The following is a 20,692-nucleotide window of genomic DNA, read 5'->3' as shown; positions in this document are numbered from 1 at the left end:
TTATTCATCCCTCTGTGCAGGGAGAGTACTACAGAGTCCCAGTGTTGTCTGTTGGGGTGACTGGGAACGTTGGGAGTGTTGGGGTGACGGAGCGGTGGTCTGTGGGAGCGTTGTGGGGTCCCCGGGCTGTAAGATGTCGGCAGTGCTGCTGGAGGTGCTGGAGCGCGCGGAGCTCAACAAGCTGCCGCGGGGCGCGCAGACCAAGCTGGAGCGCCACTTGACGGAGCTGCGGACCCAGCACGAGCGGCTCCGAGCCGACTGCGGTTAGCATCACAGCTAGCTCCGTGATAGCATCACAGCTATGTTAGCTATAGCTAACTTTTATAATACTGTTGTCTGTTAGCATCACAACTAGCTCCCATATAGCATTCTAGCTATGTTACCTGTTTGCATCACAACTAGCTCCCATATAGCATCCTAGCGTTGTGAGCTAGCCCCTGTCATACTGTGGTAGGCTGTCAGACCAGCAGAGGTGCGACCCGACGGACCAGGTTCTCCTCATGGTCTATAGACCAGCAGAGCTTTGACCAGGTTCTCCTCATGGTCTGTAGACCAGCAGAGCTGTGACCAGGTTCTCTTTAGGGTCTGTAGACCAGCAGAGCTGTGACCAGGTTCTCCTCATGTCCTGTAGACCAGCAGAACTTCGATGTGGAGAAGCGTCTGACAGAGAGCCAGGAGCAGTTCCTCTCAACCGCCAGAGATCTGCAGACCGTGAAGGAGGAGAACAGCCGACTCAGTCAGTACCTCACTCTCCTCTTGGGTTTGAACAGTTATCAGTGTGTGTATGTGATACAGTAACAGTTGTGTGTGTGTTCAGATGAGGAGCTGGTTACCCTGAAGGGCATCGAGGGGGCGTCGACAGATGGCAAACCACCTGAGCAGGTGAGATGCAGTGTGGTTCCCATGGTAACTAGAGGATGTGCTCAAGAGAGCCCATTGACTCCTCTGACCTGAGTCCGATTACACAACCAACGGCTGGATGTAGGAACAGGGAATGGGCGGGTGGTCGCCCACCAATCATCAGTCACTAACACTGCCACGCTCACTCGGCAGATTGACACGTTACTTCTTACTAGGCCCATAACCACCTACCCACCAAGTTAGAGCCTATCCATGCCCAGCTCTGAGACCACACACCTCCCTCCCCACCTCCCTACCTGTGTGACCTGCGTCCTGTCCCCCCAGACGAAGGCCAAGCATGAGATCGAGGCGGAGAGGCGGGAGCTGGCCCGTCAGTTGGAGAAGAGGACCCAGGAGCTGGAGCACCTGACAGGTGAGGACCTTCTCACACACCTCACAGGCTCTAGAGGTAGGAGGTTGTGTTTTTTACACTGTTGTGTGTCTCTAGAGGATGTGAGGCTTCTGAAGGAAAGGCTGGCAGAGAGCAACAGGGTGAAGATGGAGGTCCAGTTGAAGCTGGCTGAGATCCAGTCTTCAGAGGCTTCTATCCAGGTACCTGCTGCACACACTACACACCGCAGATAGTATGCAAACACTGCTACACACGCATTACACAACCTTGCAAATGTGTGTGTGTGTAGGGCCGTGAGAGGCGTGTGGTGCAGGAGAAGCAGCTGCTGCAGCAGCAGACTGAGAGGCTGAGCGCTGAGCTGAAGACCAAGACAGAGGAGCTGCTGTCCTCCGCCAGGGAGAGGGGGCAGGAGACCCTGGAGCTACGCTGCGCCCTGGACACCACCACGGAGCAGGTAACTTGGGGGGTAGCTTATCCAGTGCTGCCCTGTCCCAGGTCATTAGAGATAATCATCGTGGTGGTACAGGTCTCTCCTCCATGGTGGTAATGGTCTCCCCTCCCCAGGTCAGCGGTCTGCAGGGTCAGCTGGCCACCCTCAGGGAGGTCAGCGAAGGCCACCACAGGAGGGCGGAGGACCTCAACAACAAGTTGAAGCAGGTAACCAGCGACAGTGAAGGAGCAGCAGTGTGTGTGTGTGCGTTTGTGTTGTGTGTCCCTGCAGTGTGTTTGGGTTGTGTGTCCCTGCAGTGTGTTTGTGTTGTGTGTCCCTGCAGTGTAAGGAGCAGCAGTGTGTTTGTGTTGTGTGTCCCTGCAGTGTAAGGAGCAGCAGTGTGTTTGTGTTGTGTGTCCCTGCAGTGTAAGGAGCAGCAGTGTGTTTGTGTTGTGTGTCCCTGCAGTGTAAGGAGCAGCAGTGTGTTTGTGTTGTGTGTCCCTGCAGTGTAAGGAGCAGCAGTGTGTTTGTGTTGTGTGTCCCTGCAGTGTAAGGAGCAGCAGTGTGCGATGGAAGAGAAGTACCGTAATGAACTCAACGCGCACATCAAACTCTCCTCCCTCTACAAGGTAATGACCAACACCTCTACTCTATATCACTAGTCCTCTAAACTAACCTCTACTAGACCTCTAACCAAACCTCTACTAGACCTCTAACCTAACCTCTACTAGACCTCTAACCTAACCTCTACTAGAACTCTAACATAACCTCTACTAGACCTCTAACCTAACCTCTACTAGACCTCTGACCTAACCTCTACTAAACCTCTGACCTAACCTCTACTAGACCTCTACCCTGTCCCTATATCACTAGTCCTCTAACCTCTACTCTACATCACTAGTCCTCTCACCTCGCCTCTACTAGACCTCTAACCTAACCTCTACTATACATCTACCCTACATCACTAGTCCTCTAACCTCTACTCTCCATCACTAGTCCTCTAACCTAACCTATACTTGTCCTCTACTCTCCATCACTAGTCCTCTAACCTCTACTCTCCATCACTAGTCCTCTAACCTCTACTCTCCATCACTAGTCCTCTAACCTCTACTCTCCATCACTAGTCCTCTAACCTCTACTCTCCATCACTTGTCCTCTTACCTCTACTTTACTCTCCATCACTAGTCCTCTTACCTATACTTTACTCTCCATCACTAGTCCTCTTACCTCTACTTTACTCTCCATCACTAGTCCTCTTACCTCTACTTTACTCTCCATCACTAGTCCTCTTACCTCTACTTTACTCTCCATCACTTGTCCTCTAACCTCTACTTTACTCTCCATCACTATTCCTCTTACCTCTACTTTACTCTCCATCACTAGTCCTCTTACCTCTACTCTCCATCACTAGTCCTCTTACCTCTACTTTACTCTCCACCACTAGTCCTCTAACCTCTACTCTACTCTCCACCACTAGTCCTCTAACCTCTACTCTACTCTCCACCACTAGTCCTCTTACCTCTACTCTACTCTCCATCACTAGTCCTCTTACCTCTACTTTACTCTCCATCACTAGTCCTCTAACCTCTGCTCTCCATCACTAGTCCTCCAACCTCTACCTGTAGTAAATGGGTCTACTCCTCTCACGCTGCGTGTGGTGTGTCCTGCAGGGGGCAGCATCTGAATCTGAGGACAAGAACCAGGAACTGGGCCGGGCGGTGGAGGAGCTCAGCAAACTGGTCAAGGACTCTGGAGAGGGTGAGACGGCGACTAATGAGAGAGTCTAAATGATACATATACCTGTATCTGATCAAGTGAAACTAACCTGAATGTGCACCAGGTGTGGTGGTTAATTGGTTAATGGAAGGCTTCAGTGGTTAACGGTGTCTCTATTGCCATAGCAAATAACGCGCTGCAGAAGAAGCTGTCTGAGGGGGAGGAGCTGAGGTCTCGTCTGCAGGCGGAGCTTAAAGAGAAGATGAAGAAGATGGAGAAGGAGGTGGAGAACGCCTCCATGAAGGCAGCGAGCAAGCAATGCTGTATGTACACTATCTCTGTTTGTCTGTCTGTGTTATGGCTCATTGTCTTGGCGCAACCATGAATGGAAAGACACGAGAATTACTGAAAAGTGGGGGTTTTATTCAGGTTTCCACATAAAGTCCTACAAGACTCAAACGGCCAAACAATTATTGTCTCGCGCAGGAGACAAAAGGAAGAGGTGGCAATGCTTAAGCCCAACCACAAATCTTCGTGTTGAGAGAGAGAGAGACTTCCTCCGGATTCTGGTCTGCTTAAGTAGCCTACCCCACCAGGTGTAGCCAACAATTTCCAATTGGCTTCAATAGGACCAGCAGGGAGTGCTAGAGTGCATATATATACTAAACTAAATAAAGAGACACGCACGCACAGTGTTCCAGGTGTGTTGACTCTGTGTGTGTTCCAGGTGTGCCCTCCCTGACGGAGGAGCAGCTGGACTCCATGTGTCCGTCAGCGGCAGCCATCGCTGAGATAGTGAAGCCGGGGATGAAGTTCTTTGAGGTGAGACCCCCCCCCCCCGCCCCATAACTCATATAGGACTCCTATAAACACAGCTATGTAGAACTGTGTATATAGCTCTCTATATACACAGCTATGTAGAAATCTGTGTACATAGCACTTTCTATAAAACTGTATCTAGCTCTATCTCTACATGTGTGTCTCTATACAGCTGTACAACGCGTTCTCCAGTCCCAGCTCTCTCTATATAACCGTATCTAGCTCTATAATGTGCATCTAGCTCTATAATGTGTATCTAGCTCTATAATGTGTATCTAGCTCTATAATGTGGATCTAGCTCTATAATGTGGATCTAGCTCTATAATGTGTATCTAGCTCTATAATGTGCATCTAGCTCTATAATGTGCATCTAGCTCTATAATGTGTATCTAGCTCTATAATGTGTATCTAGCTCTATAATGTGTATCTAGCTCTATAATGTGCATCTAGCTCTATAATGTGCATCTAGCTCTATAATGTGTATCTAGCTCTATAATGTGGATCTAGCTCTATAATGTGGATCTAGCTCTATAATGTGGATCTAGCTCTATAATGTGGATCTAGCTCTATAATGTGTATCGAGCTCTATAATGTGTATCTAGCTCTATAATGTGCATCTAGCTCTATAATGTGTATCTAGCTCTATAATGTGGATCTAGCTCTATAATGTGTATCTAGCTCTATAATGTGGATCTAGCTCTATAATGTGGATCTAGCTCTATAATGTGTATCTAGCTCTATAATGTGTATCTAGCTCTATAATGTGCATCTAGCTCTATAATGTGTATCTAGCTCTATAATGTGGATCTAGCTCTATAATGTGGATCTAGCTCTATAATGTGGATCTAGCTCTATAATGTGGATCTAGCTCTATAATGTGGATCTAGCTCTATAATGTGTATCTATCTCTATGCAGCTGTACAACGCCTTCTCCAGCGCCCAGTCACAGCTGCAGCTGGAGAAGCAGGAGTCGCGCCGGGTGAGCCGGGTGCTGGATGAGATCGTCCAGGAGGTGGAGTCCAAGGCGCCGGTCCTGAGGAGGCAGAGGGAGGAGTACGAGGCGCTGCAGAGGTCCATGGCCTCGCTGTGCAACAAGCTGGAGCTGGCCCGCGACGTGAGGACCTTGATTCATTATAGAAGATAGCTAACAGACCATATACGGCTTGTAACAAGCTGGAGCTGGCCCGCGACGTGAGGACCTTGATTCATTATAGAAGATAGCTAACAGACCATATACGGCTTGTAACAAGCTGGAGCTGGCCCGTGACGTGAGGACCTTGATGCATAGAATGGCTACATGGATGGATGGGCGAACAAACAAACATGTTTCTGATGACCTCAGGAGATCCACGGTCTGCAGAAGGAGAAGGAGGAGGTGAAGCAGCACTGCAGTGATCTGGAGAAGGAGAAGCTGAGGACAGAGAGACAGTTAGAGGACACTTCTACCCAGGTAGGAGACACCTCCTTCATAACCATGTCCTCTGTACATCTCGGTCATACACCCGTCTTTATATATCTATATATTCAGTAGATATAGATGTATTGTATAAAGCTCTCTGGTGCAGCATGCTAACCACAGCGGTGCCCTCCCAAGCTGTGCTCCCTGCTGGTGGAGAAGGAGCAGCAGAGAGGAGTCCGGGTGACCACGGAGGAGGACGCCACCTCCTCAGACATCTCCAGCTCCTCGGAGGTGGTCAGCCCGCGCCACATCTCCTTCAGCAGCGTCAAGGAGCTGCAGACGCAGAACCAGACCCTCTTGGGCCAGCTGAGAGGCCTGGAGGAGGAGAGGGACCGGCACACCGTCCAGATCACATCCTCACGGTAGCACAGTTAACCAGTTCACATCCTCACTGTTACCCAGACCACATCCTCAGGGTAACACTGTTAACCAGTTCACATCCTCACTGTTACCCAGACCACATCCTCAGGGTAACACTGTTAACCAGTTCACATCCTCACTGTTACCCAGACCACATCCTCAGGGTAACACTGTTAACCAGTTCACATCCTCACTGTTACCCAGACCACATCCTCAGGGTAACACTGTTAACCAGTTCACATCCTCACGGTATGACTGTTAACCAGATCACATCCCTACTGTTAACCAGATCACATCCCTACTGTTAACTAGATCATATCCTCACTGTTAACCAGATCACATTAAGGCTTGTGGAGTGCTCTCTTCTCTCTCATCTCGTCTTTTGTCCTGTCCCACCTCTCCCCTCCAGGGTTAGTGAACTGGAGGTCAGGGTGGAGCAGCTTCAGAAGGAGGTGGAGCAGCTGAGAGAGCAGAGGAACCAGCAGAAGCAGCTGGCCGACTCAGGCTGCAGACAGAGAGACATGTACCGCATCCTGCTGACCCAGAACACTGGCTACAGCCTGCCCCCCCACGGTAACTCATACTACTGCCCTAATACTACAGCCTTCCCCCCCCCCACGGTACACACTACACTGAGACTATTACTGCTAAACTACCCTAGCACTACACTTTAACGACACTAATCCTCAACCACTGCTGGCTGTTACTGTCTACAACTGAGTCTCTCTGGTGTCCAGGTACAGAGGCCTCTCCCCTGCCAACTCCACCTCGCACGCCCATTCCTGCTACTCGTTCTACGCCCCAGAGAGCTGCTGCTACTGAGTCGGCACAGATAGCCCACGCCAAGGCGGCCCTGAAGCAGGTACTGTAGTCTCTCTACCGCCCTCCCTCTCTCTGGGTACTGTAGTCTCTACCGCCCTCCCTCTCTCTGGGTACTGTAGTCTCTCTACCGCCCTCCCTCTCTCTGGGTACTGTAGTCTCTCTACCACCCTCCCTCTCTCTGGGTACTGTAGTCTCTACCGCCCTCCCTCTCTCTGGGTACTGTAGTCTCTCTACCGCCCTCCCTCTCTCTGGGTACTGTAGTCTCTACCACCCTCCCTCTCTCTGGGTACTGTAGTCTCTCTACCGACCTCCCTCTCTGGGTACAGTAGTCCATTCAAGTAACTCTCTACCATCCTCTCTCTCTCGTGTGTGTGTGTGTGTGTGTGTGTGTGTGTGTGTGTGTGTGTGTGTGTGTGTGTGTGTGTGTGTGTGTGTGTGTGTGTGTGTGTGTGTGTGTGTGTGTGTGTGTGTGTGTGTGTGTGTGTGTGTGTGTGTGTGTGTGTGTGTGTAGCTGAACGATGCCTACAGTGTGTATAAGAAGGAGAAGGCGGAGAATGACCGGCTGCTGAGTGAGACGACGGAGCGTCTGCAGCAGGAAGTGATGGAGCTGAGGGCCAGCAAGGCCAAGATGGCCGCCCACACAGAGTTCAGCAACAAGAGGTGAGCTTAGCCTCACTCGGGTTCACTGGAGCTTAGCTAAGCTTATCTCGGGTTCCTTGTCCAGTAGTCCTTGTCCTGCAGAGGGTTAGGGGATGCATCTATTTTTCTTAATTTATTAGATGGATATGTCAAGCAGTCCTACTCTGGAACATTGCAGAGTCCAACAGCGTCTGCCCCTCCACCCAGCTGGCTGTAGGCTCCGCCCAGCCGGCTGTAGGCTCCGCCCAGCCGGCTGCAGGCTCCGCTCAGCCGGCTGCAGGCTCCGCCCAGCCGGCTGCAGGCTTTCTGAGCGCTGACCAATGAGCTGCTTCGTTGCTCCTCAGGTACGACATGCTGCAGGACACGGTGGCGGCGTACCGCAGGGAGATCAGCGCCCTGCAGGCCCGCAGCACCCGGACGGCTGCTCTGAACCAGCAGCAGGAGAGCATCATCCACACGCTGACACATGATCTCCGCCTGACCAATGAGAGGCTGGCCCTGGGGGAGGTACCGCCCACTAGAAACTTACCTTGTTAACACCTAGACTCAATCTGACCAATGAGAGCCACTGGCCTGACTTTCTGTCTCTCTAACTGTCTGTCTGTCTCTCTTCCGGTCTGTGGGTCGATCTCTCTCCCTGTCTGTGTTTCTCCCTGTCTGTCTCTCTACCTACCTGTCTGTGTGTCTGCCTTTCTCCAGGTGCGTGTGGAGAACATGTCCAAGGAGAAGGACATGTTGAGGCAGGCTGAGAGTCGTCTCTGTCAGGAGAAAGAAGTGATGTTGTCAGAACAACGCAGCCAGAACCTGCTGCTCAACAACCTCAAGAGCATCCAGGTAACATAGAACCACACATATAGATCCACACACATAGACCTGCATCCAGGTAACATAGAAGCACACATATGGGACCACATACATAGACCTGCATCCAGGTAACATAGAACTCTGTACACCTAGAAACACACACCTGCTGCTCACCAACCTCCAGAGTATACAGGTCACATAGTACCGTACCTAGAAACACACAAATAGAACCACACACATAGACCTGCATCTAGGTAACATAGAAACAAACGCATAGAAACACACACACCTGCTGCTCACCAACCGTAAGAGAATACAGTGCTTTCGTGCTGCTAGCCTTTTAGTGAGATCAGAGTGTGTTGAGAAGGACCGTAATAAAATATATTTGTTAAGATGGATATAAGAAGAGAGACCCGCAGTGAATTCAACCCGGTCCACTTGACATCGGGTAGGTGCATGACAGTGGTACCATGACAGTGGTACCGTAAAACTTCAATAGCCCAGGCTTTTATTTGTTTCAATCACTGAACTTTCGAACAAAACTCTTGCTCAGCAAAGATGGAAAAATACTAACATTTATTCATCATCATCATCAACCTTTTATTATTAGACTCAAGGTCCATTTAAAAACATACAATACAAGAAATGGACAACACACGCATAAATAAGAATAAAAACATAACGACCAGTTATAAAAGGCACTTATACCAATGCCTCCAGAGGTATGACTGGTAGCGTACTGCGCTACCAGTTTATTCTACCATACTGGTATTATTTAAACCAGTATGAATATTCCTACCATACGTAGGCTTATACACATAACCAGGCTATCGAATAACGCCCACACACACACACACACACACACACACACGGTGGCGGAGTGGTAATCTGGAGAGTTGGGAGAATTCCCGGTGGGCCGTTAACGTTTCGGGGCTGTCGGGCTGATTACTGCGGGATAACAATATTGCGTTTATAAAAGTTCCTTGCAGCGCCGTCCGGCAGCCTGAGCTTTGCGCCCGAAACCTCTCACTCACTCAACACAGGCGCAACACTAACAAACTGTCAACGTCGCAACCAAGTCGATTTTGTCTAGAGGGGAGTAACTTGGCGGCCCCTCCCGAAGTGGTACAGCCCAGGTGGGCCTTGAACTGCGATTGGTCAGAAAGACGTAACGGCTAATGACAACATTGAACTCTCGTGCAGGCTCAAACAGAGTGACACACAAACACACACACACTTTAAAGGAGTTTTTCACTCGCTCCGTATACTTGCTTGCCCCAACAAGTTTCTGCGGCATCCTTGTTTTGTTTCCGGTGTTGTAGTTTTTCTAACGCAACTAGTTGTTGCTAGACAGCAGGTGAAAAAACTACGTTTGCCAAGCCAAAAGACCGTTAATCGCGCGATTAAAAAATGAACGCCGTTAAAATTGGTTTGCGTTAACGCGTTAAACTGACAGCACTAATAGATATCCATAGATATCGGTTATCTATGATGTATATAGCTGTAGATATCTATAGCTGTAGATATGTGTATCTATAGATGTAGATGTACTGATGATGGAGATGTCTATTTCCCACTCTCTAGTTGACAATGGAACGCAATGAGGCAGACACTTGCCAGCGAATCAGCAGTAAGGTGGAGCACCTGGAGGCGGAGCTTGTTGCCATGAGGACCAAGCTGGACCAGGAAGTAGAGCAGAGACATGCGCAGGGCCGCAACATGGACGTACGTATTTTAGTATCTAGAGATGGAACACCTAGAACCGTTAGTGTGTTCCTGTTTAATGTGGAGTCCATCTGAACGGGCGGATCGTTACAGCCCTGGTACAGGGTCTGTATACATGGAGGGGAGGGGCAGCCCTGGTACAGGGTCTGTATACATGGAGGGGGAGGGACTGCCCTGGTACAGGGTCTGTATACATGGAGGGGGAGGGACTGCCCTGGTACAGGGTCTGTATACATGGAGGGGAGGGGCAGCCCTGGTACAGGGTCTGTATACATGGAGGGGAGGGACAGCCCTGCTATAGGGTCTGTATACATGGAGGGGAGGGGCAGCCCTGGTACAGGGTCTGTATACATGGAGGGGAGGGACAGCCCTGGTACAGGGTCTGTATACATGGAGGGGGAGGGACTGCCCTGGTACAGGGTCTGTATACATGGAGGGGGAGGGACTGCCCTGGTACAGGGTCTGTATACATGGAGGGGAGGGACAGCCCTGGTACAGGGTCTGTATACATGGAAGGGAGGGACTAGGCCAGCCTGAAGCCACCCTGCCCTTGAGCTATGTTTATTCAGTGGTTTGACTCCTGTCCTCTGACATGTGGAGCCTCGAGACCAGAGAGGATATGGATCAGGTGACTCTGTGCTGTGATTGGTCCAGGCCCAGCTGTGACTCTCTGTGCTGTGATTGGCCCAGCTGTGTGACTCTCTGTGCTGTGATTGGTCCAGGCCCAGCTGCTGGAGGCCAAGAAGCAGCTGGAGAGTCAGAATGTCCTGCAGCAGAAGACCAGGGAGCTGCTGAGGACGTCTGAGCAGCAGGTGGTGGCGCTGCGGGCCCAGCTGGCCTCCTCCTCCTCCTCTGCCTCCCTGGAGGCCGGAACCACGGCGACCGCCGCCTCCGGACCGGCCACCCGCGGTGCAGGGCTGAGGGCCCCCCCCAAAGGTGGCCTGTCTATCTCCTCTCTGACCTGTCTATCTCCTCTCTGACCTGTCTATCTCCTCTCTGACCTGTCTATCTCCTCTCTGACCTGTCTATCTCCTCTCTGACCTGGCTCTCTCCCTCCTCTCTGACCTGGCTCTCTCCCTCCTCTCTGACCTGGCTCTCTCCCTCCTCACTGACCTGTCTATCTCCTCTCTGACCTGTCTATATCCTCTCTGACTTGTCTATCTCCTCTCTGACCTGTCTATCTCCTCTCTGACCTGTCTATCTCCTCTCTGACCTGTCTATCTCCTCTCTGACCTGGCTCTCTCCCTCCTCACTGTCCTGTCTATCCACTCACTCTACTGTCCCTTCTCTCTGACCTCTTTCTTTCTTTCTTTCTTTCTTTCTTTTTCTCCTCACTGACCTGTCTCTCTCTTTTCCTCCTCACTGACCTGTCTCTCTCTCCCTCCTCACTGACCTGTCTCTCCTCACTGACCTGTCTCTCCTCACTGTCCCGTCTCTCCTCCAGGAGCAGCCTCCCCCGCCCAGCAGGAGGTGTCAGAGCTGAAGGAGCGTGTGCGAGGCGCTGAGGAGCAGAGCGGGGAGCTGAAGGAGCAGCTGAGGAGCGCCTCGGCCAGCGTGGAGCAGTACAAGGCAGTGGTGCTCTCCCTGGAGGACAGCCTGAAGAAGGAGAGACAGGTCCGCCGCCCCTCCTCTCTCCTTACCTCCCCTCCTCTCTCCTTACCACCCCTCCTCTCTCCCTACCACCCCTCCTCTCTCCCTACCACCCCTCCCTCCTCTCCCTCACTACCTCCACTCTCCATCCCTCCCTACTCTTCCTCACTACCTCCACTCTCCATCCCTCCCTCCTCTCCCTCACTACCTCCACTCTCCATCCCTCCCTCCTCTCCCTCACTACCTCCACTCTCCATCCCTCCCTCCTCTCCCTCACTACCTCCACTCTCCATCCCTCCCTCCTCTCCCTCACTACCTCCACTCTCCATCCCTCCCTCCTCTCCCTCACTACCTCCACTCTCCATCCCTCCCTACTCTTCCTCACTACCTCCACTCTCCATCCCTCCCTCCTCTCCCTCACTACCTCCACTCTCCATCCCTCCCTACTCTTCCTCACTACCTCCACTCTCCATCCCTCCCTACTCTTCCTCACTACCTCCACTCTCCATCCCTCCCTACTCTTCCTCACTACCTCCACTCTCCATCCCTCCCTACTCTTCCTCACTACCTCCACTCTCCATCCCTCCCTACTCTTCCTCACTACCTCCACTCTCCATCCCTCCCTATGCCCCCTTCCTCCTGCTGCTGCTTGAAGATAGAGAAATTAATTCACTCTTTTCCTAAATCCTTATTCCTTTATCCTCCGTAGTTCTCCCTGTTGTGTCTGGTTGCTAGGCTTTAGTAACAAGGTTGTCTGGTTGCTAGGCTGTAGTAACAAGGTTGCCTGGTTGCTAGGCTGTAGTAACGAGGTGTGTCTGGTTGCTAGGCTGTAGTAACGAGGTGTGTCTGGTTGCTAGGCTATAGTAACAAGGTTGTCTGGTTGCTAGGCTATAGTAACGAGGTTGTCTGGTTGCTATGCTGTAGTAACGAGGTTGTCTGGTTGCTATGCTGTAGTAACGAGGTTGTCTGGTTGCTATGCTGTAGTAACGAGGTTGTCTGGTTGCTAGGCGCGGGTTCCTCTGGAGCTCAGGCTGAAGGAGCTGCAGGAGGTGCAGCAGCAGCTGGAGAAGAGGATCCAGGATGAGCAGAAGGAGAAGGAGCAGGGCCTGGAAGAGGGGCGGAGCGCACTGGTCGCTATGGAGAAACGGGTACGCACACGCACGCACGCACATCCGCACACGTACACACCCACGCCTTGTTCTGGGGGTGTAATGCCGTGTGTGTCCAGGTGGGGGAGCTGCAGCGCAGTCTGAAGAGCAGCCAGTCGGAGCAGCAGGAGGCGCTGGAGAGGTGTGCGGCAGCCGTCAGCCAGGAGCAGAGAGCCACGCAGGACAGCATCACGCAGGTACACTGCACACTGTACTATGAACTATACCCCACTATACTGAACTGCACTACACTTAACTACACTATACTTTATATACTACACTATAGGGATGGGTCAGAATATTTGATTATTCGTTCCCGAGGGTCAAATTCGATTTTTAACATTTGGACCGTTAACATTTTTTCACAAGCCATTACTTTGTTTCCCTGGTAAGGCCTGAGGGTTTGACTAATACCTGGAACAATAGAGTACTAAAGTGAAAACGTCACGTTGTCCTGGCAACCGGATTTTCAGTTCTACACAGCTTTTGGCCGTGTTTTATAAGATATTCTAGACCAGTCAGGGAGCTCTGGCGGGAGGCCGGATATATCTAAATAATATAATATAATATCTAAATATCTATGATATAATATCAGGGCCAAAAGCTGTGTGCGCCTATGTCGTCAAAATCAACTCATCATGTAATGCATTATTTATTACATTATAAAATTGCCGTTTTATTTTTCAAACATTTTCTTATAAACTATTATCAAGGGGGTCGTCAATATCACAGTTTCATGTAACGCGGATGCAACTGCTCCAAACCATTGAACAAATCTACACACTTGTATCTTCAATAATATCGAAACGAAATTTCGATAGCTTTTATACTTTTTTCAGGATCACAGTATTAGTTTCTTACCGGCATAGTTTTCAGTTGCTCGCATTGATTTCCGTTGTCGCCAGAGCATGAGGAAGTTCAGGCACACACACACACGCAAAAATCGACGACGGAATCCATCCATCGTTGATAGTCGATAGAATCGACCATCGACCCATCCCTACTATATATTATTTAGATTAGGGATGGGCACGGTTATTCGAATATTCGATTATTCGAAATGACGTGGGTATTAGGCTGCATCCGAATACCTAGTACATACTATTTCTGTCTAGTGTCTACTACTTGACCATACTACACTTGACTGTGTAGTACGGTCTACAGACATGCGTAGAACGCCTCCGAACGCCGCCAAAACTCCACCGGATGTTTGGAGATGACGTATCTCCCCCCCAGATGGCGGTAAAATGTACCTGTTTTCCGTCTTGTTATCGTTGCTATTAAATAAAAAAATGTCTCTTTCTACGCGAATGGCTCTTGAAATGGATATCTCTGCTAGAAGGCGTCGTCGTCGGTCATCTCGTAGAGCGACTTACCGGCAGGTTATGTTGTATATATGTGGACATTTGGTAAGTCATTTTTTTGGAATAATAATAATACATTTACAGTTATTTGTTACTCCGTGAAAAAGACGATTGAAGTTAATTTTTCCTTTTTTATTGAACACACACACACACACACACACACACACACACACACACACACACACACACACACACACACACACACACACACACACACAAATAAAAAGCCGCTGTTGGTGGTGTCGGGTCAGCCATCTCTTCTTCGTTTGTTACCAGACTCCGGTTGCATTGTGGGATAGCGTAGTGTGGTTCACTTTGGCGGTAGTATGCATTCGGAAACGACTTCCGTACTACAGAATGCATACTAGAGTATTCGGACGCGCTAGATTTTTCGCATACTACAAAATGCATACTATATAGTATGCAAGTACGAGTATTCGGATGCAGCCTTAGACTTTAGCTGTAGCAGACTTCTTCTAATTTTTGTCTTAAGTTAATACAATTTTATTCATTAGCTGTATTAATTACATATTGTTCATTAAATGTGTATACTAATGCCATTTCAAATATGTAAAGTAGAAAGAAAGAGAAAGCACAATTGCAATACATTAGATACATTTTTATGCCTCTGCGAATCACGTAGTTTGAACTTGCAGGCAGCGCGCACACTAAAGAAATGGTGACCAAAAGAAGCGAAGTGTGGAAATATTATGACCAGATGGGTGAAAAAAATTTGCAATGCAAAAATACTGGCTATACAGGCAACTTCCGTTCCAGCGGAGAGTCTTTTCCCCGGCGGGCTTGATTGTAAATCGCCTACCACCCGCCTATCCCCCTAGCGCTGCAAGTGGAGTTCTGTTGATATCCAAGCCCACCAGTACTTTTTGCTGTTGTACTTCAGTTACTTGAATCTATTCAGTTTGTGCCTTCAATTTACTTGAATCTAATTTCAGTCTGTACCTTAAGTATGCAATACTGTTCATTCATATTCTTGTCAAAAAAGGATGGTTTCGTTTCAACTCGTTTCGATTCAACATACTGATATTGAGTGTTTTTTCTCCTTCTAAAATGCTCAATAAATTGAACAAATTGGATTTGATTTCCTTATTCATTTGTCGAATAGATGGAAAACAAACACATTTGTTTAGTGAAGGCCAGATCACGGAAGCCCTTCAGACTACAGTATGAGTGCACTACACTTTATTTATTTTTTTCGTAGTTCGGTTAACGGGTTACTAAAATTAGTTTTATAGAATATTGATATGCCTTCAAATGCCCATCCCTAATTTAGATATAGAGCTCCGGGAGTCCGCAAACGGTAACAATCACTTTCTCCTCCTGCTGTGATTCACTCTGGAATGCAGGGAGTGATCCCTGATTGGCTGATACCCCTTCAGAGGCATTTATATATAAATGAGATGATAAAACTAACAAACCGTGATATAATACCTTTACCGTCCATGCCTCAAATCATGCCGTGATATAACTTGTAGTCCATACCGTACAGCCCTATTGCACTACACTATACTATAATCCCCTTGTATCTTCTCCTCTTGTCTTTCCTCCTATCTCACATCCTGTCTCTCCTCCTCTGGGTTCTCCTCTTGTATCTCCTCCTCCTGCCAGACGAGGCTGGCAGCGGAGGCTCAGTCTAAGTACGAGAGGGAGTTGATGCTCCATGCAGCGGACGTGGAGGCCTTGCAGGTGCTGAAGAAACAGAGCCAGAAGGAGGCGGCGTCCAGGAGGCGTCTGGAGGAGCAGCTCAGCAACACCTCCTCCTCCCTGAGGGAGAAGACCGCTGGCTGGACCGCCCTGGAGAGGAAGATGAAGGTGAGGAGCAGCAGCTGGAGCCGTCCGTCCAACTCTTTAATGGAGCTGTCATTCACTTTGGACCAAAGGGTCGACCCGTCTGGATAGAGGAGATGGATAGAGGAGCACTAGGACCGCCTCACCCTGGGGTTCACTAACCTCTGAGCAAACACCTGACTGACGGTTCATGGGTCTGCCCTCCAGGAGGACCTGGCCAGCCAGGCCCAGCGCTGTGGGGACCTGGGCCGGCAGAACAGCCTGCTGCACCAGCAGATGGACCAGATGGCCTCCAGTGCCAAGCAGCTGCTGCCGCCTCAGGCCCTGGACACGTCCCTCAGCGAGGAGGGGAAGACCACCCAGCAGATCCTGGAGATACTCAGGTGAGGACTGTAATGAACTGAACAGGTTGTGTGATGATGTCCTCACTAGGTAGGTATTAATAAGTGAGTGTGTTTCCTCCCTAGGTAGGTATTAATAAGTGTGTGTCCTCACTAGGTAGATTTAATAAGTGTGTATGTGTCCTCACTAGGTAGGTATTAATAAGTGTGTATGTCCTCACTAGGCAGGTATTGATAAGTGGTGTGTTTCCTCCCTAGGTTTGTGCGTCGGGAGAAGGAGATCTCCCTGGCACAGTGCGAGGTCTCAGAAGGAGAGGCTCAGCGCTGCAGGCAGAGGCTGGAGGCCCAGGAGGCCGAGCGCAAGGACCTGCAGGATGCCCTCAACACCGAAAGGGACAGGATGCAGGTGAGACAGCACCCTACCAGATCTCTACCCCTGGGCCTCTACCCCCCCTGGGCCTCTACCCCCCCTGGGCCTCTACCCCCCCTGGGCCTCTACCCCCACTGGGCCTCTACCTCCCCTGGGCCTCTACCTCCCCTGGGCCTCTACCTCCCCTGGGCCTCTACCTCCCCTGGGCCTCTACCTCCCCTGGGCCTCTACCTCCCCTGGGTCTCTACCTGGGTCTCTAAACTCTGCTTATAAGGAACACATGAGCAGGAGAGCCAAAGCAGGCCCGTGACGTGGGGGACTAGGATGTTGCGTCAGACTGAAGTGTAGCCTGTCTCCATAACGTTGGTGTTCCCCGTCCCGCTCCCCCAGGACTTGCTGAAGAACGTGTCCCAGCAGGAGGAGAGGCTGAAGAAGATGGAGGACATCAAGGTGGTCCAGGAAGCCAACCGGCTGCTGAAAGCCGACCGAGACCGGCTGGAGCAGGAGCTACAGCAGGTCACCGCTAAGGTAAGGGTTAGCATAGCATCTAACAGCTACAGCAGGTCAACGATAAGGTAAGGGTTAATATAGCATCCAACAGCTACAGCAGGTCAACGATAAGGTTAGAGTTAGCATAGCATCCATAGCTACAGCAGGTCACTGCTAAGGTTAGAGTTAGCATAGCATCCATAGCTACAGCAGGTCACCGCTAAGGTTAGAGTTAGCATAGCATCCAAAGCTACAGCAGGTCACCGCTAAAGTTAGAGTTAGCATAGCATCCAAAGCTACAGCAGGTCACTGCTAAGGTTAGAGTTAGCATAGCATCCATAGCTACAGCAGGTCACCGCTAAGGTTAGAGTTAGCATAGCATCCAAAGCTACAGCAGGTCACCGCTAAAGTTAGAGTTAGCATAGCATCCAAAGCTACAGCAGGTCACCGCTAAAGTTAGAGTTAGCATAGCATCCAAAGCTACAGCAGGTCACCGCTAAAGTTAGAGTTAGCATAGCATCCATAGCTACAGCAGGTCACAGCTAAGGTTAGAGTTAGCATAGCATCCATAGCTACAGCAGGTCACTGCTAAGGTTAGAGTTAGCATAGCATCCATAGCTACAGCAGGTCACTGCTAAGGTAAGAGTTTGCATAGCATCCCCAGCTAAAGCAGGTCACTTCTAAGGTTAGAGTTAGCATAGCATCCATAGCTACAGCAGGTCACCGCTAAGGGTAGAGTTAGCATAGCATCCATAGCTACAGCAGGTCACTGCTAAGGTTAGAGTTAGCATAGCATCCACAGCTACAGTGTCTCCTCTGTCTCCAGGTGTGCAAGCTGCAGAGCGACATCGCCCCCCTCCAGCTCTCCCTCTCCCAGCAGGCCGAGCGGATCGGCTCGCTGCAGGCCGAAAAGCGCCTCCTGGAGGAGGACCTGAAACGCTGGAGGAACCGGGCCCAGGTAACCATGGTAACGGGATGGTTCAGGGGTACCATGGCAACAGGATGGTTCAGGGGGACGGGATGGTTCAGGGGGGACGGTATGGTTCAGGGGGACCATGGAAACGGGATGGTTCAGGGGGACCATGGCAACGGGATGGTTCAGGTAGGCATGGCAACGGGAGGGTACAGGGTGGTCATGGCGACGGGATGGTTCAGGGTGACAATGGCGACGGGATGGTTCAGGGTGACCATGTTGACGGGAAGGTTTAGGGAGACCATGGCGACGGGAAGGTTCAGGGTGACCATGGAGACGGGATTGTTCATCATCACTACTCGGGAGCTCCGGATGTGTGATGCGTTTTGGTTTGGTTTCCACAGCAACTGGTGAGCCAACAGAAGGACAGCGATGTTGAGGAGAAACAGAAACTGGCCAATGAGAGAGAAGCTCAGCAGAAGCGCATCACGCACATGGCAGAGGAATCTGCCAAGCTGAAGACGGAACTGGCCAGGTACAGCCCAATGAACAGAACGTCCAGCTGGGGTTGGGTCGCCACATACACACAACCACACAAAGTACACAACCTTTAGCTGGTGTACAGACACCACATACACACAACCACACAAAGTACACAACCTTTTGCTGGTGTACAGACACCACATTCACACAACCACACAAAGTACACAACCTTTAGCTGGTGTATAGACGGCAGACGCCACATACACGCAACCACAAAACCACATAATATACACAACGTCTAGCCGGTGTGAATTAGGGAGCGGTTTACAACCACACACTGAGGTCAGTGTGGGGTTGTTGTTAACCTGATCTGGGGTGCAGGGCCAACGCCAGCAGTAACTCGGCCCAGGCCCAGCTGCTGGGGCTCAAGGACACGGTGGCCCGGCTGAGCTCGGAGAGGGACAGCCTGAAGAAGGACACGGAGAGCAAGAACAACGATATCCTGGAGAAGAGCAAGATCATCACTCAGGTCAAGAAGATCGGCCGCCGCTACAAGATCCAGTACGAGGAGCTGAAGGTGCAGCACGACAAGGTCTGTAGCTCCTCCAACATCTACTTCTCCTCCAACATCTGCTCTGATCAGCATCTAACATCTCCACCCTGTGTATAACAGTCCTCCACCCTAACAGCGCTCCGCCCTGTGTATAACAGCACTCCACCCTGTGTATAACAGTGCTCCACCCTGTTTATTCTTGCTGTAGCTGGTCGAGGAGGCTGCAGCTAAACCAGGAAGGGATGCAGGGTCCGGACAGGAAGTGAGCCAGGAGCTGAATCAGGCCAGGGAGGAGCTGAATAAGACCAGGGAGGAGCTAAACTCCCACAAAGAGGAGGCGCAGAAGAAACAGGAGGAGGTAACATGAACCACAGCTTGATGGAGATGAAACCTGGTCACACTGTGGTCCCACTGGACCACTGCAACTGGGGTCACGTTGTTGTGGTCCCACTGGACCACTGCAACTGGGGTCACGTTGTTGTGGTCCCACTGGACCACTGCAACTGGGGTCATGTAGTCTACTTCGGGTTTTCATTCCTTTCATTCTAACATATCTCCTCTTTGCCACCAGCTCCAGAAGCTGCAGCAGGAAGTGGAGGAGGCGCGGAAGGAGAACCAGAAGTCGAAAGAGCAGCTGCAGGAGGTCCAAACCCAGGTGTCTCAGAACCAGGGGCAGCTTACACAGGTAGCTAGAGTCCTCTACCGCTAACACAGATAGCTAGTGTCCTCTACAGCTAACACAGGTAGCTAGAGTCCTCTACAGCTAACACAGGTAGCTAGAGTCCTCTACCGCTAACACAGCTAGTGTCCTCTACTGCTAACACAGGTAGCTAGAGTCCTCAACCGCTAACACAGTTTAGCTAGCACCACAAAAATATATAGCTAGGGCTAACCGAGGACCATGTGATGGATGGTGATTGGTCCACCAGTCTGAGGATCCCTGCTGGGTTGATGTGTTGTCAGGTCCAGTCCCAGCTGTCCCAGGCTCAGAGCCAACTGGCTCAGAACCAGAACCAGGCCAGCCAGTCTCAGAAAGACCTTCATCAAGCCAAGACCCACAGCCAGCAGGTACACATGGTGCATGAATCTAACAGAGATCCAGCAGGTACACATGGTGCATTGATCTACCAGGTACACATGGTGCCTCTACCAGGTACACATGGTGCATTGATCTACCAGGTACACATGGTGCCTCTACCAGGTACACATGGTGCCTCTACCAGGTACACATGGTGCCTCTACCAGGTACACATGGTGCCTCTACCAGGTACACATGGTGCCTCTACCAGGTACACATGGTGCATTAATCTACCAGGGGTCCACCAGGTACACATGGTGCCTCTACCAGGGGGTAGCAGGTACACATGTTGCCTCTACCAGGTACACATGGTGCCTCTACCAGGTACACATGGTGCCTCTACCAGGGGGTACCAGGTACACATGGTTCCTCTACCAGGTACACATGGTGCCTCTACCAGGGGGTACCAGGTACACATGGTTCCTCTACCAGGTACACATGGTGCCTCTACCAGGGGGACCTTGAGACCTTTACAGTCTCTTTCATGTGATGTGAACACTGTGCATTTCAGACAGGACTGAGCTCTCCGTC

The 20,692-nt window shown here is 50.7% G+C and overlaps 1 protein-coding gene across 5 annotated transcripts in view; it reads left to right on the top strand.

Moving 5' to 3' along the window:
• Nucleotides 1-25: 25 nt before the first annotated feature.
• Nucleotides 26-20,692, top strand: part of tpra (translocated promoter region a, nuclear basket protein) — a 32,621-nt gene continuing 11,954 nt past the window's right edge. For 4 of the 5 annotated variants that reach the window (XM_060058829.1, XM_060058830.1, XM_060058828.1 and 1 more), the window contains exons 1-34: nucleotides 121-263; nucleotides 632-736; nucleotides 818-882; nucleotides 1,186-1,273; nucleotides 1,349-1,452; nucleotides 1,542-1,706; nucleotides 1,817-1,909; nucleotides 2,231-2,311; nucleotides 3,353-3,440; nucleotides 3,584-3,721; nucleotides 4,126-4,220; nucleotides 5,134-5,331; nucleotides 5,560-5,667; nucleotides 5,812-6,038; nucleotides 6,446-6,609; nucleotides 6,774-6,898; nucleotides 7,370-7,518; nucleotides 7,842-8,004; nucleotides 8,197-8,331; nucleotides 9,886-10,026; nucleotides 10,749-10,962; nucleotides 11,471-11,640; nucleotides 12,624-12,764; nucleotides 12,845-12,961; nucleotides 15,755-15,958; nucleotides 16,142-16,317; nucleotides 16,534-16,681; nucleotides 17,036-17,173; nucleotides 17,961-18,092; nucleotides 18,452-18,582; nucleotides 18,912-19,122; nucleotides 19,292-19,441; nucleotides 19,655-19,768; nucleotides 20,047-20,151. In XM_060058829.1, coding sequence (XP_059914812.1) covers nucleotides 134-263; nucleotides 632-736; nucleotides 818-882; nucleotides 1,186-1,273; nucleotides 1,349-1,452; nucleotides 1,542-1,706; nucleotides 1,817-1,909; nucleotides 2,231-2,311; nucleotides 3,353-3,440; nucleotides 3,584-3,721; nucleotides 4,126-4,220; nucleotides 5,134-5,331; nucleotides 5,560-5,667; nucleotides 5,812-6,038; nucleotides 6,446-6,609; nucleotides 6,774-6,898; nucleotides 7,370-7,518; nucleotides 7,842-8,004; nucleotides 8,197-8,331; nucleotides 9,886-10,026; nucleotides 10,749-10,962; nucleotides 11,471-11,640; nucleotides 12,624-12,764; nucleotides 12,845-12,961; nucleotides 15,755-15,958; nucleotides 16,142-16,317; nucleotides 16,534-16,681; nucleotides 17,036-17,173; nucleotides 17,961-18,092; nucleotides 18,452-18,582; nucleotides 18,912-19,122; nucleotides 19,292-19,441; nucleotides 19,655-19,768; nucleotides 20,047-20,151 — 4,713 coding nt within the window. In that variant the 5' untranslated portion in view covers nucleotides 121-133. Of the gene's footprint in view, nucleotides 44-76; nucleotides 264-631; nucleotides 737-817; nucleotides 883-1,185; nucleotides 1,274-1,348; nucleotides 1,453-1,541; nucleotides 1,707-1,816; nucleotides 1,910-2,230; nucleotides 2,312-3,352; nucleotides 3,441-3,583; nucleotides 3,722-4,125; nucleotides 4,221-5,133; nucleotides 5,332-5,559; nucleotides 5,668-5,811; nucleotides 6,039-6,445; nucleotides 6,610-6,773; nucleotides 6,899-7,369; nucleotides 7,519-7,841; nucleotides 8,005-8,196; nucleotides 8,332-9,885; nucleotides 10,027-10,748; nucleotides 10,963-11,470; nucleotides 11,641-12,623; nucleotides 12,765-12,844; nucleotides 12,962-15,754; nucleotides 15,959-16,141; nucleotides 16,318-16,533; nucleotides 16,682-17,035; nucleotides 17,174-17,960; nucleotides 18,093-18,451; nucleotides 18,583-18,911; nucleotides 19,123-19,291; nucleotides 19,442-19,654; nucleotides 19,769-20,046; nucleotides 20,152-20,692 lie in introns of those variants that run through there. The other variant, XM_060058825.1, reaches the window with a different exon arrangement.

This window comes from Gadus macrocephalus, chromosome 8 (genome assembly GCF_031168955.1).
Source record: "Gadus macrocephalus chromosome 8, ASM3116895v1".
NCBI classification, from domain to species: Eukaryota; Metazoa; Chordata; class Actinopteri; order Gadiformes; family Gadidae; genus Gadus; species Gadus macrocephalus.
This window is presented reverse-complemented; position numbering and strand designations above follow the sequence as displayed.